Source organism: Haliotis cracherodii, unplaced genomic scaffold (genome assembly GCF_022045235.1).
Source record: "Haliotis cracherodii isolate W230 unplaced genomic scaffold, xgHalCrac1.p SCAF_23, whole genome shotgun sequence".
NCBI classification, from domain to species: Eukaryota; Metazoa; Mollusca; class Gastropoda; order Lepetellida; family Haliotidae; genus Haliotis; species Haliotis cracherodii.
In genome coordinates this window covers 6,203,662-6,223,322 of record NW_027266279.1, presented here as the reverse complement: position 1 = coordinate 6,223,322, position 19,661 = coordinate 6,203,662, and the positions used below count along the sequence as shown (strand labels likewise).

At 39.2% G+C, this 19,661-nt stretch overlaps 2 protein-coding genes across 3 annotated transcripts; both read right to left on the bottom strand.

Moving 5' to 3' along the window:
• Positions 1-5,045: 5,045 nt before the first annotated feature.
• Positions 5,046-18,682, bottom strand: LOC139471633 (sterile alpha motif domain-containing protein 9-like). 2 transcript variants are annotated; one of them, XM_071254032.1, is made up of 4 exons: positions 18,603-18,682; positions 13,899-13,992; positions 13,125-13,247; positions 5,046-12,540 (listed from the first exon to the last, which is right to left on the bottom strand). In XM_071254032.1, exons 2-4 carry the CDS (start codon positions 13,948-13,950, stop codon positions 8,318-8,320), a joined length of 4,398 nt encoding a protein of 1,465 aa, XP_071110133.1. In that variant the 5' UTR covers positions 13,951-13,992; positions 18,603-18,682; the 3' UTR covers positions 5,046-8,317. The 2 variants fall into 2 exon arrangements, with proteins under 2 accessions (XP_071110133.1, XP_071110134.1); XM_071254033.1 differs by lacking the exon at positions 18,603-18,682 and adding an exon at positions 18,122-18,171.
• LOC139471966 (ATP synthase subunit a-like) lies at positions 15,515-18,677 on the bottom strand. The gene is made up of 2 exons (XM_071254473.1): positions 18,639-18,677; positions 15,515-16,189 (listed from the first exon to the last, which is right to left on the bottom strand). Exons 1-2 carry the CDS (start codon positions 18,675-18,677, stop codon positions 15,515-15,517), a joined length of 714 nt encoding a protein of 237 aa, XP_071110574.1.
• Positions 18,683-19,661: the final 979 nt, after the last annotated feature.

Below are 19,661 nucleotides of genomic sequence, written 5' to 3'. Positions count from 1 at the left end.
AAATTAATAAAATATTGTCTACAAACTGCCGGGCAAAAGAAATTATATACCCATGTTTGATGTTGACCAAAATGTAAAACAAACTGTTGTTTCTGTTTAAGTCTAACCTATCCGCGTCGTATCTTAGAATGTATCGTCATTCAAACGCTCATGTCGTGATTCCTCCAGTCCGATAAGCACTTGATACAAGTGCACCTATTACGGCCACCCGAAGTTACAGTAAATATACATTGCGTGTTTGTTTGGATCATGATACTCACACACGTGGTGTCGGAAGGTGAACAGCATACCATGATCGTTTAGCTAGCAGGTGCTCATAAAAATGTTCATCGAAACACAATGTCAACAATGTGGTGTCATTGTCATATTGCTCTGAAGGAACTACTTGTCACAGTGTTATTGTCATGATGTTATTGTGATATTACGATATAAGAACTATTTATTATGTACACCCTGATGAGAGTGAGCCCTGGGTGTGTATCCACATGTTATATTAGAGTGTCACTAAACACGGTTGTTGGATTTGCTGTTCAGTTCACCGTTTCACTGTTCAGTCTGAAGTAGTATTAACATTCCAAATAATGTCTATTCAATTCCCTATTTTCACTTGGACCACATGTTCCCGTTTTTTTCAGTTAACAATTGACTTTCCTTTGCATGTGTTTGTGACCGGTGCACCAATATACAGTACAAATATTAACATAACAGAATATACAGAAGATATATTAACATAACGGTCATTCGGCGTATAAACAGTGAAGATCTTAACAAAACTATCATCCGGCGTATATACAGTTCAAATATTAACATAACGGTCACCCGGTGTATATAATGTACAAGTATTAACAAAACGATCATCCGGCGTATTTACAGTACATATATTAACATAACGATCATCCGGCGTATATACAGAACAAATATTAACATAACGGTCATCCGGCGTATATACAGTACAAATATTAACATAACGGTCATTTGGCGTATATAAGTACAAATATTAACATAACGGTCATTTGGCGTATATAAGTACAAATATTAACATAACGGTCGTCCAGCGTATATACAGTACAAGTATTAACATAACGGTCGTCCGGCGTATATGCAGTACAAGTATTAACAAAACGGTCACCTGGTGTATATAAAGTACAAGTATGAACAAAACGATCATCTGGCGTATTTACAGTACATATATTTACATAACGATCATCCGGCGTATATACAGTACAAATATTAACATAACAGTCATCCGGCGTATATACACTACAAGTATTAACAAAACGATCATCCGGCGTATTTACAGTACATATATTAACATAACGATCATCCGGCGTATCTACAGAACAAATAATAACATAACGGTCATTTTGCGTATATACAGTACAAATATTAACATAACAGTCATCCGGCGTATATACAGTACAAATATTAACATAACGGTCGTCCGGCGTATATACAGTACAAATAATAACATAACAGTCATCCGGCGTATATACAGTACAAATATTAACATAACAGTCATCCGGCGTATATACAGTACAAATATTAACATAACGGTCATTTGGTGTATATACAGTACAAATATTAACATCACAGCTATCCGGCGTATATACAGTACAAGTATTAACATAACGGTCATCCGGCGTATATACAGTACATATATTTACATAACGATCATCCGGCGTATATACAGTACAAGTATTAACATAACGGTCATTTGGTGTATATACAGTACAAATATTAACATCACAGTTATCCGGCGTATATACAGTACAATTATTAACATAACGGTCATCCGGCGTATATACAGTACATATATTTACATAACGATCATCCGGCGTATATGCAGTACAAATATTAACATAACGGTCATCCGGCGTATATACATTACAAGTATGAACAAAACGATCATCCGGCGTATTTACAGTACATATATTAACATAACGATCACCCGGCGTATATACAGTACAAGTATTAACATAACAGTCATCCGGCGTATATACAGTACATATATTTACATAACGATCATCCGGCGTATATACAGTACAAATATTAACATAACAGTCATCCGGCGTATGTACACTACAAATAATAACAAAACGATCATCCGGCGTATATACAGTACATATATTAACATAACGATCATCCGGCGTATATACAGAACAAATAATAACATAACGGTCATGTTGCGTATATACAGTAAAAATATTAACAGAACAGTCATTTGGTGTATATACAGTACAAATATTAACATCACAGTTATCCGGCGTATATACAGAACATATATTAACATAACGGTCATCCGGCGTAAAAACGGTACATATATTAACATAACGGTCATTTTTGCGTATATATAGTACATATATTAACATAACAGTCATCCGGCGTATATACAGTACAAGTATTAACATAACGGTCATACGGCGGATATACAGTACATATATTAACATAACAGTCATCCGGCGGATATACAGTACATATATAAACATAACAGTCATCCTGCGGATATACAGTACAAGTATCAACATTAACGGTCATACGGCGTTTTTACAGGACAAATATAGACACAACGTCGTATTCACAATAAATAGAAATAAGTCTCTTTTCTGACGTCGCAAAGAATGATTTTATGCATATTTTTTTTCTATTTCCATCGACGGATGTCAGCAATAGTAAGTATATCCTCAGGGTATCATAACACGTACATAGAATAACGCCCTAATCAATTAGCATTACAGCCAAATTAACGCTTAGATCATACTCCCCCTTAAGGAAGGCGTATGCGTCACGAGAATACATTTGGTGTCTCTTTGACCTTTTGGCTTAGTTTCTGCAGTCTGCGTATGGGAAAACAGGTGACATTGATCTACCACTTCGTCTAAAATATTGAACTTTAGGTCAAAGTGTTGACTGGATTGTCCAATCATGTATAAGGAATATTATTTCCGTAATTATGATAACAACTTTGAAAACTTGTAGATTGATATGTCATATCAGTATGACTCTTCACATTCGGAGGATCAGTGTAGGCGTCTTGTTGTGGTAGTGTATATGAAGTGTTTGATAGGCATTGGTCAGTTGGAAGAGAGCGTGAAACTTGTATGAATATCATTTTTATTGTTTGTAACGACGATTGGGGGCTTTTTCTGGGCCCATCGTGATTACAAACAATAAAGACGTTGTTATTCATAAATATTTTTATGTTTTTCAAGAGATATAACCCTATGGGAACACTTTGTTATGTTATTGTGATATTACTATACAGAAAGTATTTGTTATGGTGTTATTGTGACATTACTATACAGAAAGTATTTGTTATGGTGTTATTGTGATATTACTATACAGAAAGTATTTGTTATGGTGTTATTGTGACATTACTATACAGAAAGTATTTGTTATGGTGTTATTGTGATATTACTATACAGAAAGTATTTGTTATGGTGTTATTGTGACATTACTATACAGAAAGTATTTGTTATGGTGTTATTGTGATATTACTTTACAGAAAATATTTGTTATGGTGTTATTGTGATATTCAACATAGGATCTATTTTTTATGGTGACATTGTGATATTACGATATAGGAACTATTTGTGATGATGTCATTGTGAAGTTACGATATAGGAACTCTTTGTGATGGTATTATTGTGATATTACGATATAGGAACTATTTGTGATGATCTCATTGTGAAGTTGCGATATAGGAACTATTTGTGATGGTGCTATTGTGATATTGCTCTAAAGGGACTATTTGTCACGGAGTTATTGTGATATTATGATATAGGAACTATTTGTCACGGTGTTATTGTGATATTGCTCGAAGGGAACTATTTGTCACAGTGTTATTGTCATGATGTTATTGCGATATTACGATATAGGAACTATTTGTGATGGTGCTATTGTGATATTGCTCTAAAGGGACTATTTGTCACGGTGTTATTGTGATATTATGATATAGGAACTATTTGTCACGGTGTTATTGTGATATCGCTCGAAGGGAACTATTTGTCACAGTGTTATTGTCATGATGTTATTGCGATATTACGATATAGGAACTATTTGTGATGGTGCTATTGTGATAGTGCTCTAAAGGGACTATTTGTCACTGCGCTATTTGGATATTTCTCTGAAGAGGTATTTGTCACGGTGTTATTGTGCTATTACTCTATAGTAACTATTTGTCATATTAGTATATACACCCTGAGGTGAAGCCCTGAGTGTGTACCCAAATGAAACATTAGAGTGTTACTAAAACACAGTTGTTGGATTTGCTATTCAGTTCCCCGTTTCACTGTTCAGTCTGCCGTAGTATGAACATTTCAAATTATGTCTGTGGCAATTCCCTATTTTGACTTGTACTATCTGTTCCCGTCTTCATTTCAGGCGAACAATTGCCTTGCCTTTGTGACGGGTCCCACCAGTGAGACAGGAAAAACTCACCTTTGTGCGACCACCTGGTATCATCACTGTTTGATAGTGATACATAACTACATATATAGTCGGAATCGTACAATCGAATCGTTCTCTTATGAACATGTAAAGGGTTTTGTCGCTTTTATTATTTTTGATATACGTGTCGCTGTGGTATTGTAAACTTCCAAGTACAACCTCATTAAATTGTTGACTATCGTTCGGGAGCCAGGTGATCAATAACTCGGACAATGTCGGACAAAAGTAAAAATGAAATTGTATCAAAATCAATTTGGATTTTTTTATATAGTTCACCTCTTCCAGTCCCTAATTTTTCTCATTTAAAATAAACCCGCTTTCAGAAATATACCAATTTCGTTGCACTTCTTTTCACATTTTATTATAAACAATCTTAAAAAATTCATGTCTCCTCTCTAACTTTAATTTAGTTCAAAATATTTATAGCATTACTGTATGTAACTACATTTGACTAAACCTAACAAACCCTTGTGTTCTTTTCGTATTACGAGAAACAAAATACGAGAATGTGAAACTTCATCTCCCACGGTGACGATGAGTTAAGAGAAGGAACAGACACAGAAGATGGAGTTGTACACCTGTTTTATTTTCCTCCAGCTGCGTAGGAAATTAGTTACAAACAAACATATACAATATAACAGAAAAAAACACATATTTCGGTGTTTTAATTAAATATGTAATAAAATAGAATTGACCCTTTTCTTCCTTCCGAATCATTCAACTAATATCAATAAAATATACACCACCTTGATTTGTGTGTGTTGTTTAAACACATCATTCTCTCACTTCACTCCTTCCTATTTTACTGGCAATAAAGCCTTTCCAAAATAGAAAGAGGCATGATTTTGAAATTGTATATTAATCTTAATTAAGACGAGGGATAACCTGAAACACCCGCAAGTAAAGAAAGAGGCCGGAAATGACCGAGGTGTCTAAGACGTCCTTCCGATAAAAATAATCTACCACCTGAACTAAAATCTGGTTGCTCTTTTGTGAACACCTGGGGTTATCACTGATTTTCATAGATCCATTTATATAATTTTCACCGCACTTTTGCCTTTTTCGCCCCGTGGAATGGTTCGGTGGATAATCGAAATTGGTTATTCCCCTGCGTTGACGCGTATATTAACAATAAAAAATGAATGAAGAAATAAAAACAGGTACTCGAGAAAAGGAATGCTACGAGAAATACCGTCAATGGGCACAACGTATTTGATGTTCAGAGTTGCCTCCCTCAGGCGTTCCAGGATCCCATGATCATGGTTTGTGATCCAAGATTCAAACTTCAATATTCTTTTTTTTGTCAGCACCATACCCGGCTCGTAGATTGTACCAAAGTGTTAAAAAACGTCTAAATATAACACCTGCATCACATCGGGCTTTCCCCCCAACTTAAGTTGATACAATAAGCGTCCTTTTACCCACACGTTGTCATCACCCAGTTAACATACACATACTTGAGTTAACTGGAGCATACTTACAGTGATAAAGTATACCAAAATTGTTTCCGCGGTTAAATACAAAAGTACTCCAATATATGTCTGTACACACAAAAAGAAGGAACGTTTCGTTTATGGATTGACTGTATCTTTCTCGGTTCATTGAGGTATGATTCGAAAAACCGATGTGCAAACTGTATGAATACGCTCACGTTAATCAACGTAGAGTAGGATCAAAACAATGTTCATTGGACCTGTCAGTTACGGCAAGAGGCGAAAAGAACTGTAACAGTCAGACTGTAATGAACCGGAAGAAATATGTCCGGGAGAAGGCGGCTGGTTCAAATAACATGGTCAGTTACCGCCAAATTCAAACATTACTTCCCTGATTATGGTAAAACACAGTTGGAAAAATGCTAGTTAGAAAGGAAACCCGAAGACATGAAAGTTGAACCGAGGCGTGTGGGGAAAAAACATAGCGAGTCTGCACGCTTGCTGTTTCATTCATTTTCGGCCTTCGGTTTCAAAGGGTAGTTTTGACAATGAATATGCATGAAAGTCGCTAAATGTCCTCTGCATGACGATACACGTGAGCAGAAAGGGAATTCCCTCGACTGTAATATTGGAATTCCCCGACATTCCGCAGTAATAAAAGTAGTGCGACTCGGTGGGCGTGGCTTAATTGGGAAATGAATGCAATAACACGTGACCAATGCAGGTAATCAGAATGCAGGAATTTCAATGAACACAACGAAAATTTAATTGTATAAGGATGAACGTATGACTCAGGGCTACTTGAGCAGATGACGCAAAAATAATGTGTGAATTACATCAACGAATGTCTAAAGTAACATCAAATATGTGTACATAGACATACAAAGAAGGAATATCTAAAGTAACAAGCAAACGAAGGTTTATCTGTAGAAATGATCAAATTTAAGTAAGCACACATACAACGAAGGTACACCTGTAGAAATGATCAAACATGTGTACACATACTCGTATACATATAGAACGGAGGTACGTCTGTAGTAATGATCAAATGTATGTTAGCACACACACAGCGAAGGTACACCTGTAGAAATGATCAAACGTGTACATATATACATATACAACAGAGTAACATCTGTAGAAATGATCAAATGTGTACAAACATAGTGACGGTACATTTGTAGTTATGATAAAAAATAAGTACACACATGCAACGAAGGTACATCTGTAGTAATAATCCAATATATCTTTAGTTACCTGTGCAGATAAGTCCTTAAGGATAAGATTAGTTGTAGAGAAAGGTTCTGTAGCTCGCCTGGCCATCCTATTAATATTGAAACACTATTCAAAGTTTTGTGGACTAAAGATACAAAGATCGTGCCAAAACTAGAGCCCTGGATGTACAATGTAAAAGTTGCAAAATAAATACACATAGAAAACATGTATTTACTTATAATTGCGGTATATGAAATTGTGTCTAAATTTGCTTTTTATAACTTAGTTTACAGATTTTTATCATGGATGGCATGAAAACAATATTAAGTATCACGACCATCCTTTGGCCTGCCATGACTCCAGATCTACAAAAAATGGAACTCATCTCATACATCCTGTGCCGCAAGATACAGAAGCTGGATCCATCAGTTGCTAATATACAGCAACTGGTACAAGTACTGCACCGACAGTGGCACCATGGCGGCTGTACACATCATGTCGGTGACATAATGGGGACTTACCAGTCACAGCTGTCAGCTGTCAGCTGCAGCTCCAGATGTACATACTGACAGCCCCAATGGGAATACACAAGTAACAATTGTATTTCACATTTGTGAATTTGGAGTTGGTGGATCCGAAAACCGAGTAATAAAACAAACAAATATCTGAGTATGCTTGACAACATTGCTGGAATCACTCGTGTATATCACCTTAGGCTGATGATTCGAAAATTGTCAACCTCAGAGAATTCATTTTAAACCAATTCACAGTTGGGTCATTCTGTACACTGATTTTGTCACTTGGAGACAGCTAACATCTTGGATCAAAATTCTCTGCTCTTCCTAATGTTCGTGGGCATCTTTCATTCACGCAACCTCTTGACTGTTCACAGCTGAGAATTTCAACCTTGGATCCACATGAAATGCATTCATACCTTTCCAAAGCCTTTACATTGAAAGCCTCATATCCATTGAAGAAGCTGAATCCAAGATGAAATTCTACTCGTACACCAGCGTTAATGGGACCTTCAAATTTGTATGCAGTGGAACAAAGAACACATGGACTGGAACATAGTTGTTGCCCAGATCGAGTTCGATAAACCCAGCTACTTTGTTCTTGTTTGGAGGACGGATGGTAAGTCAACATACATTTAAAAAAATCACAGTTGGGTCATTGTTGTTCACTGATTGTGTAACTTCGAGAAGATTTTGTAACATCGTCTAGCATCAAAATTCATCGCTCCTCCTAATTTGCTGTTGGCATCTTTCATTCACGCAAGCTTTTGACTGTTCACAGCTGAGAATTTCTACCTTGGATCCACATGAAATGCATTCATACCTTTTCAAAGCCTTTACATTGAAAGCCTCATATCCATTGAAGAAGCTGAATCCAAGATGAAATTCCACACGTTCACCAGAGTTAATGGGACCTTCAAATTTTGTACGCAGCGGAACAAAGAACACATGGACTGGAACATAGTTGTTGCCCAGATCAAGTTCAATAAACCCAGCTACTTTGTTCTTGTTTGGAGGACGGATGGTACCCTTACATACAACCAGAGAACGCCGTGCATTTGATACTTTTGTGACCTCTCCTTCAGAATTACCAACATAAACTTTGTTGGAAATCAAACATTTGATTCTTTTTCCAGTGTTTCCCAACCACTCTCGGGGATATCGAGACCTGGTTACTGAACGTCCATATTTCCGTAGTTCCTCTTTCAAATTCTGGGCCTCAGACAGGCACTCAGGGTTGCCATTCCCCATATCTGCGCCAAACCCAATGATGCTTGAGAGAACAAAGAGATAGAACTTTGACATTGGTGAACTTAGCATTGAATGCCACTTTCTGACCTGGCTGAGGACAGTTTCGAAACTGTAGTCCACAGATAGACATTCATGTCTGATTGCATTTAACCATTCCTGGAAATCAATATCAAGTGTTTTCCTATTTTCCACGCCTCTGTTGAATGCATCTTCAAAAATATCTTCAAAAGAAGCAACAATTTCTTTAATGTCTGCTTCGGATCGGATGCTGTCAAGTTGCGCATGTCCACCATGTTTCAACTTTTTGGCAGCAGTTTTGAACCTTTTACTGCCAATAGTATCAGGTAAGTGTAATGCCTCTAAGCCTTGACCATATTTCCCAAGCAAACTTTGATGCCAGGTGACAGCATCATTGAAAGAACTATCAATGTCAGCTGGATCGACAACTGTCGAGCATTCAATGATAAGGTCATCGATGGCTGTGATACTTTTCTCTATGAAGATGGCAATTTGGGAACCATTTTCTGAGTTTATTTCTTCAGCAATGTATTCATGCATATTTTCATAACCACTGTGCCGAATTACAAAGTCACACACCCGTAACCTGACCTTAATCTCCCCTACATATCCAAAGCTGTCTTCATGGCCTGGTGGCTTTGCTTCTCTGCATTTGATAAATAAATTACAAGCTAACTCTGCTAGTTGTAATAAATCTGAAGCTTCCACGTCAAAGATCTTGCTTGAAATTTTCTTGCTTTTAAATCTGTGAACCTGTTGTCCATATATCATACCATACATATGATAGATATGGGAAAGTGTTATTTTCAATCTTTCATTTTGTTCTTCTGGGTTTTTTCCTTCCATTTTCTTCTTACAAAGTTTCAAAGCTGTTTCGAAAGCATTTATTGCCTTATCCTCTTCATTTGGCCTGCACATTGCATAAAACCGTCCTAAGTGGGCATGTACATTTGGTTCCTTGGGAAATGCTTTAGTTAGCTTTTGCAACACCTGAAGTCGCTCAGTGTATGGTGGTTTAGAAGTAATGTCCACCAGCAATTTCGCTAATGAAGGACGTTTCTTGGACTGTGTTTCACTTTCGCCAGTGTCTTTGATGTCTCGGGAGATGAAGGTTCGAACAAGCATATGCATTACTGCCTGCAGGGATACAGCTAATTTCACTCTTTTCAGGCTTGCATCATCAATGAAGGAGATTGCAAACTTGCCCAACTTGCTACACGCCTTTGCGGAAAGTGTCTCACTCCGCTCACTTCTGCTGGTGTGTCCCCCAGTAAGGAGTTGTTCTAATATTTCCTTTGCTATGATGTAATGACATGCCCTCATTTCATTTGATTTGCCATTTGAAGTATCAATGACAACAAATTGTTTAACTTCATATGGAAAATCATCAATGGACACAACATAGTTGGAAGGTTTTCCAAGCATATGAGCAAAGAACTGACAAGGAATTGAGGTTTGTCCATAATAATAGACAAGGGAAAAGTAACCCAATATTTTCTGCCATGGCAGAAGTTCTTTTGGGGCGTTCTTGGCTAAACGGAGATATCCATGCACATAGGACTGAATGCCATTAAATTCATGTAGATATGCAGTGAGTCCAAACTCATATAATTGATGCTCAACTCCTTCCCTCACCCCCTTGCTCAGAGATTTAAGTGCATCACGTCTCTGTTCTTCTTTGCAAAAGCTTCCAAATTTTGTGGCAAGATTTCTTGCTTCGTTTTGGCTGACATTTCCCTGAAGCCAGAAATTCTTAGATGTATTCTCTTTCTCAGACATGCTATATGGATATCTCTTCACATGGAGTACAACCAAACATATCTGCCTCACACTTCGCCTCAGATAGCGGACAATCTGCTCATCCTCACCATCAATCAATGCAATGATTGGTAGGTGTGTTCTCTCATACAGATACTCAAGGCGACTTACTATGTCCCCAACTGATACGCCTGAGTGGAAGTGTATTTGGACACAAGGGGATGTGTCCCGTAATTCCCATAGAACACGTTGTGCCAAAGTAGATCCACCCGATCCAGGTGCATGATGAAGGGTATATAACCCAGATTTAAATGACAGGACCAAGTTCTTTATTTTCTCAACGATTTGGCCCAATGCATCTCTTTCAACATCCAAGTATTCTGATCCACAAAGAAACCTTGTCGCCCATTTCAGTGTTCCACCTTGAAAGAAAACACGTGCTTCTTCCTCGATGAGCTCAACATCTGATGAAGAGTCCTCAGGAAACTTCCTGCAGATTACCTGGATGTATTCATGTAGCCATGCAAATCCTTGCTTGTCAACCGAGTTCCCACAATCATCTGCAGTTGGTATTTCAAACAAGTCATAGTTTCTCTTTGAACTGACACCTTTATGAATGTGATCACATATACCCAGAAAGAGATCAGGTGCTGAAATATTGATAACGGCTATGTTTTCTTCAACTTGATCACACATGTGTGTGAAATTATTTTGGGAGCTCTTATCACTGGATTTGTCATCTCTGCATATGATGATCTTTATACTCTGTTGTATGTTTTCATCTAACTTGCAAACAATGTAGTCAAGGTACTTAGAAATGTCATCATTCCAAATCACTACAACTTTCAGGACAGTTGTATCTTGGACAAAACTTGCAACGTTTTCAGAAAGAGTTGTAACAGAGGCATTGACCTGCTTGAACCATTCTCGGTATCCCTTATCAAATCTTGTTTCTGGAATTTCTCGATAACCTTGGATGAAATACCAAGTCGTAGCCATTTCAGATATCTTGACCTGTTCTCTCCAGCTGCAAATATGCAAGGATCTTGCAATTTTAAGCGGTTCCTCTACCCTTGCCAGGAGACCTTGATCACGGCTTTTTTCATCAAAATCAAATACCAACATCCATGGAATGGCTGTAAGAACTTCAACCGATTTTGAAAGAGTGTTGCCAGTCAGATCCCCAGTCACCAGAACAAAGTGACCTTTTTTGAAATTGTCAACTTCTTTCATGAACGTTTCAAAAGCTGACTGCGTTTGATCTACCTGGTGCCTGTCCATTGGCTGTTGAAATGGAGAAGATGGTAGGCGCATTGTATTACATTTGGCTTGAGTTGGGTTCACTGAAACCCTTTCTGTTCTCTTGCTTCCTTGCTTGGGTGGACCTGAGAGTACACTTGCATATGTATTTCTTACCACTTTCTTTCCTGTTTTTTTTGTAGACGCAGAGTCGATGACATGTTTCGCCTTAGTTCCTTTCTTCCCCCCAACAATTGTCCATTCACCATCTGTTTCTTCTTCGCTTGTGTCATCTGAGCTAGTTACTGAAGTGGCAGCTGCTTCGATTGCCTTTGTGCTTCTCTGTACAATCCTTGCTTCATTTTCAGACACACGTGATTGCTGTGGTCCTTGAATCACCTTGAGTGGGACTGCCTGTACGAACCAGTTTGAGTTTTTCAAACTTAGATTGAACTTATCCGGGATACGTCTTAAGAATGGTAGTAAATTCAAACCTGTGATTTCCTTGAATCTCTGTTTACGTCCAACATTTCCATAAAGTTTGTTGAAAGAGTCTTCAAGCTTTTGCAAACATACTGGTTGTGCATCTGCACTATGTGTTGGATTGAGGATGCTATTCAACATTGCCACAACAACCTGATCAGTTGTAAACCCGTGAGTGGATGCCTCTGAAATAAATACATAAAACTGTCACCAATAATAAAAACCTGACAACCCAAAAATTAGTCATGAATTTTTGTGAATAATCCATGTTCTGAGGTGTGCACCTGAGTCGTAGGTGACTTGGTGTCATCACTTGAAATGTTAGTGGTCAAAGTCATCATTGTTTTCTTTCTGTTAACGCCACAAACCACATTTCCAAAATCATAAGGATATTCTAATAAAAGAAGAGTCGATTGTACGATTCCGACTTTGTCATAAGCATGACTGGGTTTAAGAATCACCATCAAATAGCGTGTTCGCCAAAAGAAAATATGTCCACAATCTGATGGGGGCCTGTAAATAATGGTGACCAGACAAACCAGTGTTTGTTATTATGAGTGAGTGAGTGAGTTTTGGCTTTACGCCGATTTTAGCAATATTCCAGCAATATCACGGCGGGGGACACCAGAAATGGGCTTCACACATTGTACCCATATCGGGAATCGAACCCTGGTCTTCGGTATGACGAGCGAACGCTTTAACCACTGGGCCGCCCCTTGTTATTATGCAACATCCTTTGAGTGATACATGTGTATAAAGGTATATTTACCAAGTGGTTGCTCCAGCAGCTGAACACCATCGTCAAACACGGCAACCTGTTGATTCTGATTTCCAATCTGCACCCCAGAGCAGTCATTCAAGTAATAATTGTGGACGTTCGTGTACTTCTGACCTGTTATTGAACCATTCGTAAAATCGTATGAGTTGACATAAAAACATTGAAGCACTATTAAAATATTTCTAAAAACTGTGAAAAGGGTCTCCTATTTTAAAATACACCTTGTGTGTCTCATCTCCAGCACCTCCCAATACCTTCCCGCTCAAAAACAATGTTTTACATGTTTGCCCATTCGTCCGCTAAATATTTCCCATTCTGAGAAAAAAATGAACCAGTTTCATGATATGAGCCTGGCTGCATTTTCAAAAAAAGCAAATGTAGCGACGTTTCTTCTGTTTCGTAATCTCAACACTGACACTGTACCATGAGTAAAGAATAATAAGCAGATTATGAGCTAACACACTTTTGAAAAATATGTTCTAAAACTCTTCAGGATTCATAGCATCAACCATTTCTGCACAAATATACAGACAACGTGCCAACTGTTATTCTCAACCAAAGGAAATTTCTATTTTCTTTTCAGAAAATTATAATTTATTCCAACCACCAACTCCCTCTGAAGCTGAGCATGGAGATCACACACATATGAAATAACATGGCTAGCAATGATAGAAACTTATGTGGACATAAAGTTTGCATTTTATTGATACAGTTATGGTAAATGAAAATTAAAACAATTAAGAATTGAGAGTACATTAAGTATACCCTTTTCAGTCGTGCAGGTGACAGCTTTCTTTCCTTTCCGCGGCGCCGCCATTGCTGATAATATCCGTCACCACCAGGAGGTACTGTTGAACAACTGAAACACATCACTGACAACATTCAAAGAAAATATCATCAATTATCACTGGCATTTCGTTTAGGTAAAAACGTTAAATTCGTTTTCTACAATAATGTGTATGTTTAAAATGCGCGGAATACAAGGGCTACATCATTAACCAGGCCAATAGATCAGTGTGTACTCGCATTTTATTCTGTGAAGGTGAAGGTGTAAAGATGATAAATGTCTGTAAAATTAATTTCGGGCGTGTGGATCAATATCTGGTATGTCCCCCATGTTGGGCGATACATAAACGACACCTTGATGTCATACTGTTGATTAACGTGCCTATGGTTGCCCTTGATAATGACCGCCATTCCGCCTTAAGATCTACCCCAAGATGGTCCACGCTGTCGGGTGCTGGGACGTACACTCCCTGACCGAGAACATCCCACAGAGGCTCTATTGGGGGCATGACAGGGGACTAAGCGGGCCACTCCAATGTCCGTATACTTCTCGTCAGAGATTATCAGTTTTGAGCTGGGCACGATGTGGCCTGGCATTGTCATCTTGCAGTTCAAAATTGAACTGGACGCATAATTTCGTCAATATATCGCAGGCTAGTCAAATGTACATTCAAAATAACCAAATCAGTTACGTGTGATACCAACCCACACCATGGCACAGGACGCCGTGCTTTCAGACGGACTACACAGAACCGGTTTATAACGGTATACTACCACTGTTACTCAGAGTTGTGTCCCTTAGGCGTACGAAAACCTATGATCGTAGGTTCGAATCCCTGATTTTACCTTATGTAAGCCTGGGTACCTATCTATTTTTTTTCATTATCAGGGGCGGTCGGGTAGCCTAGTGGTTAAAGCGTTCGCTCGTCACGCCGAAGACCCGGGTTCGATTCTCCACATGGGTACAATGTGTGAAGCCCATTTCTGGTGTCTACTGCAGTGATATTGCTGGAATATTGCTAAAAGCAGCGTAAAACCATATTCACTCACTATTTAATTATTATCATCGTCAGTTGTTCCAGAAATACTAGGAGTGGTTACAGGGATGGCTATATTTGTCCAGTGTTAGATGCAGTATTATTTGGCGTAGTAATAGTAGAAGTAGAAGTAGTAGAAGGAGCAGAAGTGGTAGTTGTGAAAGTAGTATACGAGCAGTAGTAGTAATACAGGCATTAGCAGTAGTAGTAATACAGGCATCAGCAGTAGTAGTAATAAAGGCATCAGCAGTAGTAGTAATACAGGTAGTAGCAGTAGCAGTAATACAGGCGGTAGCAGTAGTAGTAATACAGGCAGTAGCAGTAGTAGTAATACAGGCATCAGCAGTAGTAGTAATACAGGCAGTATCAGTAGTAGTAATACAGGCGGTAGCAGTTGTAGTAATACAGGCAGTAGCAGTAGCAGTAGCAGTAATACAGGCAGTAGCAGTAGTAGTAATACAGGCAGTAGCAGTAGTAGTAATACAGGCAGTAGCAGTAGTAGTAATACAGGCAGTAGCAGTAATACAGGTAGTAGCAGTAGTAGTAATACAGGCAGTATCAGTAGTAGTAATACAGGCAGTAGCAGTTGTAGTAATACAGGCAGTAGCAGTAATACAGGTAGTAGCAGAAGTAGTAATACAGGCAGTTGTAGTAATACAGGTAGTAGCAGTAGTAGTAATACAGGTAGTAGCAGTAGTAGTAATACAGGTAGTAGCAGTAGTAGTAATACAGGCAGTAGCAGTAGCAGTAATACAGGCAGTAGCAGTAGCAGTAGTAGTAATACAGGCAGTAGCAGTAATACAGGCAGTAGTAGTAATACAGGCAGTAGCAGTAGCAGTAGTAGTAATACAGGCAGTAGCAGTAATACAGGCAGTAGCAGTAATACAGGCAGTAGCAGTAATACAGGCAGTAGCAGTAATACAGGCAGTAGCAGTAGTAGTAATACAGGCAGTAGCAGTAATACAGGCAGTAGCAGTAGTAGTAATACAGGCAGTAGCAGTAGTAGCAGTAGTAATACAGGCAGTAGCAGTAATACAGGCAGTAGTAGTAATACAGGCAGTAGCAGTAATACAGGCAGTAGCAGTAATACAGGCAGTAGCAGTAGTAGCAGTAGCAGTAATACAGGCAGTAGCAGTAATACAGGCAGTAGCAGTAGTAGCAGTAGTAATAATAGAAACAGCAACAGCAGTCTAGTGTCTCTTTGTTTGTCTGGCGTGCCCAAGGGACGCAACTCTGCACAGCGCAGTGACGAATGGGCCAACCGTGCCCCACAATAGTAGTAGTAGTAGAAGTAGCAGTAGTAGTGATAGCGGTAGCGGTAGCAGTTGTAGTAGCAGCAGCAGGAGTTGTAGAATTTCCAGCAGCAATAGTAGTAGTGGTAGTAGTAGTAGTAGTAGTAGCAGCAGCAGCAGCAGTAGTAGTAGGAAGTAGTAGCAGCAGTAGTACTAGTAGTAGTAGCAGTAGTAGTAGCAGCAGCAGTTGTAGAATTTGTAGTAGTAGTAGTAGTAATAGTAGTAGTAGCAGCAGCAGTAGTTGTAGTCGTAGTACAAGCAATAGCAGTACCGATAGTAGAAGTAGTAGTAGTAGTAGTAGTAGTAGTAGTAGTAGTACCGGTAGTAGTAGTGGTAGTAGTACAATCAATAGCAGTACCGATAGTAGTAGCAGTAGTAGTAGTAGTAGTAGTAGTAGTTCCAGTAGTCGTTGGAAGTAGTGATAGTACCAGTAGTAGTAGTTGTAGCAGCAGCAGTTGTAGAATTTGGAGAAGTAGTAGTAGTGGTAGTAGTACAAGCAATAGCAGTACCGATAGTAGTAGTAGTAGTAGTAGTAGTAGTAGTAGTAGTAGTAGTAGTAGTAGTAGTAGTAGTAGTACAAGCAATAGTAGTAGTAGCGGTAGCCGTTGTAGCATTTGCAGTAGCAGTACCAGTGGTAGTAGTAGAAGTGGTAGTAGCAGCAGCAGGCAGCAGCAGGCAGCAGCAGCAGTAGCAGCAGTGGGTGAGTCAGGGTATGGTGAAATCTCATTAAAATCAGACCTCAGATCTCGCTACCGCTAAACAAAGATCTGAGGACATCCCATTAGGGGTCACGTCAGAACGACCTTTCATCCGACCAATCAGAGCATCGCTTACCAGATTGTGAAAGTGACAGTCGGAATGTGATTTCTAATCATGCAGCCTCGAAAACTCTGAACGATAGTTACGGGTTTAACGACTGAATCCATACAATCTAGACCATCTATTAGCCATCCCAGAATGTTCATTTGTTCAGGTTTCAAATTTGTAATCGAGAATTTGTCAAAATATGTTTTGAAGCGTAGTCGCCATATTGAAATTAGTGCCGTAAAATACGAGAAAAGCTGCCTTCTGATTGGTCATTCCATTGGTCGGTCAAAGTTCGCGCAAGGTCGGTCTAACGTGACCCGTAATGGGATGTCCTAAGATCTTTGTTTAGCGGTAGCGAGAACTAAGATCTGATTTTAATGAGATTAGGTATGGTGCTGACAAACCTTGAAATATTATCGGGGCGAACCTGGATTCGAACACACAATCATAGGTTTCTGGCGTTTCTAGTAGTAGTAGTAGTAGTAGTAGTAGCAGCAGCAGCAGTAGCAGTAGAAGTAGCAGTGGTAGTGCTAGTGGTAGCAGCAGTATTAGCAGCAGAAGTAGCAGTGGTAGTGGTAGTGGTAGTGGTAGCAGTAGTATAAGCAGCAGCAGTAGCAGCAGTGCTACTTCAAGGGTCTAATCTGTTACTATTCTATTACACTTAGACAATATGTTGGACCTCATTACCACTGCCATAGATAAATCACATTAAATTTTATATAGTATATATATATATATATATATATATGTGTGTGTGTGTGTGTGTGTGTGTGTGTGTGTGTGTGTGTGTGTGTGTGTGTGTGTGTGTGTGTGTGTGTGTGTGTGTGTGTGTGTGTGTGATAAAATAATAAAGTCCACGTTACGTTTCTTTACATCAGTTATATTTACAGATTGTCTAAGTGTAATAGAATAGTAATAGATTAGTTCCATGAAGCCTTGCTCCAACCGGCGGTCTAACGTAAACACACTGGGCATTCCACTTCAGGCTACATAACAGTGAATGTCATATTGCTGGCGAGAGTCGGTTAAGGACGACAACTGTCATTGTGAAGGAAAATGTGCTCACTGACTCCAAAAATGTGCTCGTCCAACACGAGTCCAACCGCCATTGAGTGCTAAACCTTCACAAAGTGGATGTGTGGCTGCATTGCCGTATGCACAATGAATGATGTAACACACCCAGCGGCCACAGAACAGTTGCATGACGATACTAAAAATACACTCGTGTCATGTTGTATTGTGTATGGCCGAATTCATTCCATGGAAATGTAAATACATTTCTTTAATCGAGCAAAACATGGAAGAAATATCGTGACTATCGATGCGAGGAGTATGATTTATCTATTAATTGGGTTATGTAAATGTACATTTATTTACCTATTCAATATTCCGCAATGTAGTTTGTAAAGACCTGACAATATGTCTACTTGTCAACGTGTCTTCTTTTCTACTTGTCAACAACAGGAATGTTCATTTTAAATTGTAAATGCATGTATGAATAACCATTCTCAGCAATTAGATATCATATATAAGTATAAAGTACATACCTTATTCTACAAACATAACAACAGGTGGATATTTACACCAAGGAAGTAGGTGTCATAGCAGTTGCGTCCCGCCATTTTGGCGATCATTAAAAAGCTAAAAATAGGTGCACATGTGATGAGGAAACTTTGTATGTCAAGCGGTTAAAACCGGTTTGATCCGCCCTGGTTCTACACAAAAGCATTGATTTCTTATCAATTTACTTTACTCATAACAGAATGGGAACGGAACACATTTTATTGGTATTATACATAGTTTAATCCATTATACAATCTTCAGTTTCATACATATCTTTTTAAAAATATATATTGACATATTCTATTCTCGCCCACGCAATTGATTGGATCGGTTGGACGTTAAAATACCTCACTTCATACCCTCTAATCGCACACCGTATTGGATCACCATGGGGGTTGCCACCTGTCCGGACTGTGAAAAAATGTTTTCAAGGAGAGATGTCATGTTACGACACAGGAGAAATAAACATAGCATACCGCCGCCGTTACAAGCCCACCCACCCGCCGCCGCAAGTCCACTCGCCATTACAAGCCCACCCGCTAACGCCGCCGCCACCGCAAGTCCACCGCCGCCGCTGCGTCAAGCCAACCCGCCGTTACAAGCACATCCGCCGCCGCCGCCGCCGCCGCCGCCATCGCAAGTCCACTCGTGGCTGCCTCATTTACCATGTATATCTGATGTTCGAGAACAATTCAAGTTCCTGATTCCCTCAAATGCGCTCGTTGTGGGACCCAGTGGTTGTGGAAAGTCTGTGTTTACCTCTCATGTACTCCGGCATGGCCTGATCCAACCCCAACCTTCCCGCATCGTTTGGTGTTATACACAATGGCAGCCATTATATCAGGACCTCGGTGAGCAGCTGCCTCAGCTGACCTTTGTAAAAGGAATTCCCTACGATATCTTGGACGAGGATTACTTTGATGCTCGTCAACAGAACGTGTTGGTTCTGGATGATTTCCTGGCCGAAGCAAAGCACGACAAGCGTATTTCGCGGCTGTTTACTCAAACCTCACATCACTAGAATGTATTGATCTTTCTCTTGA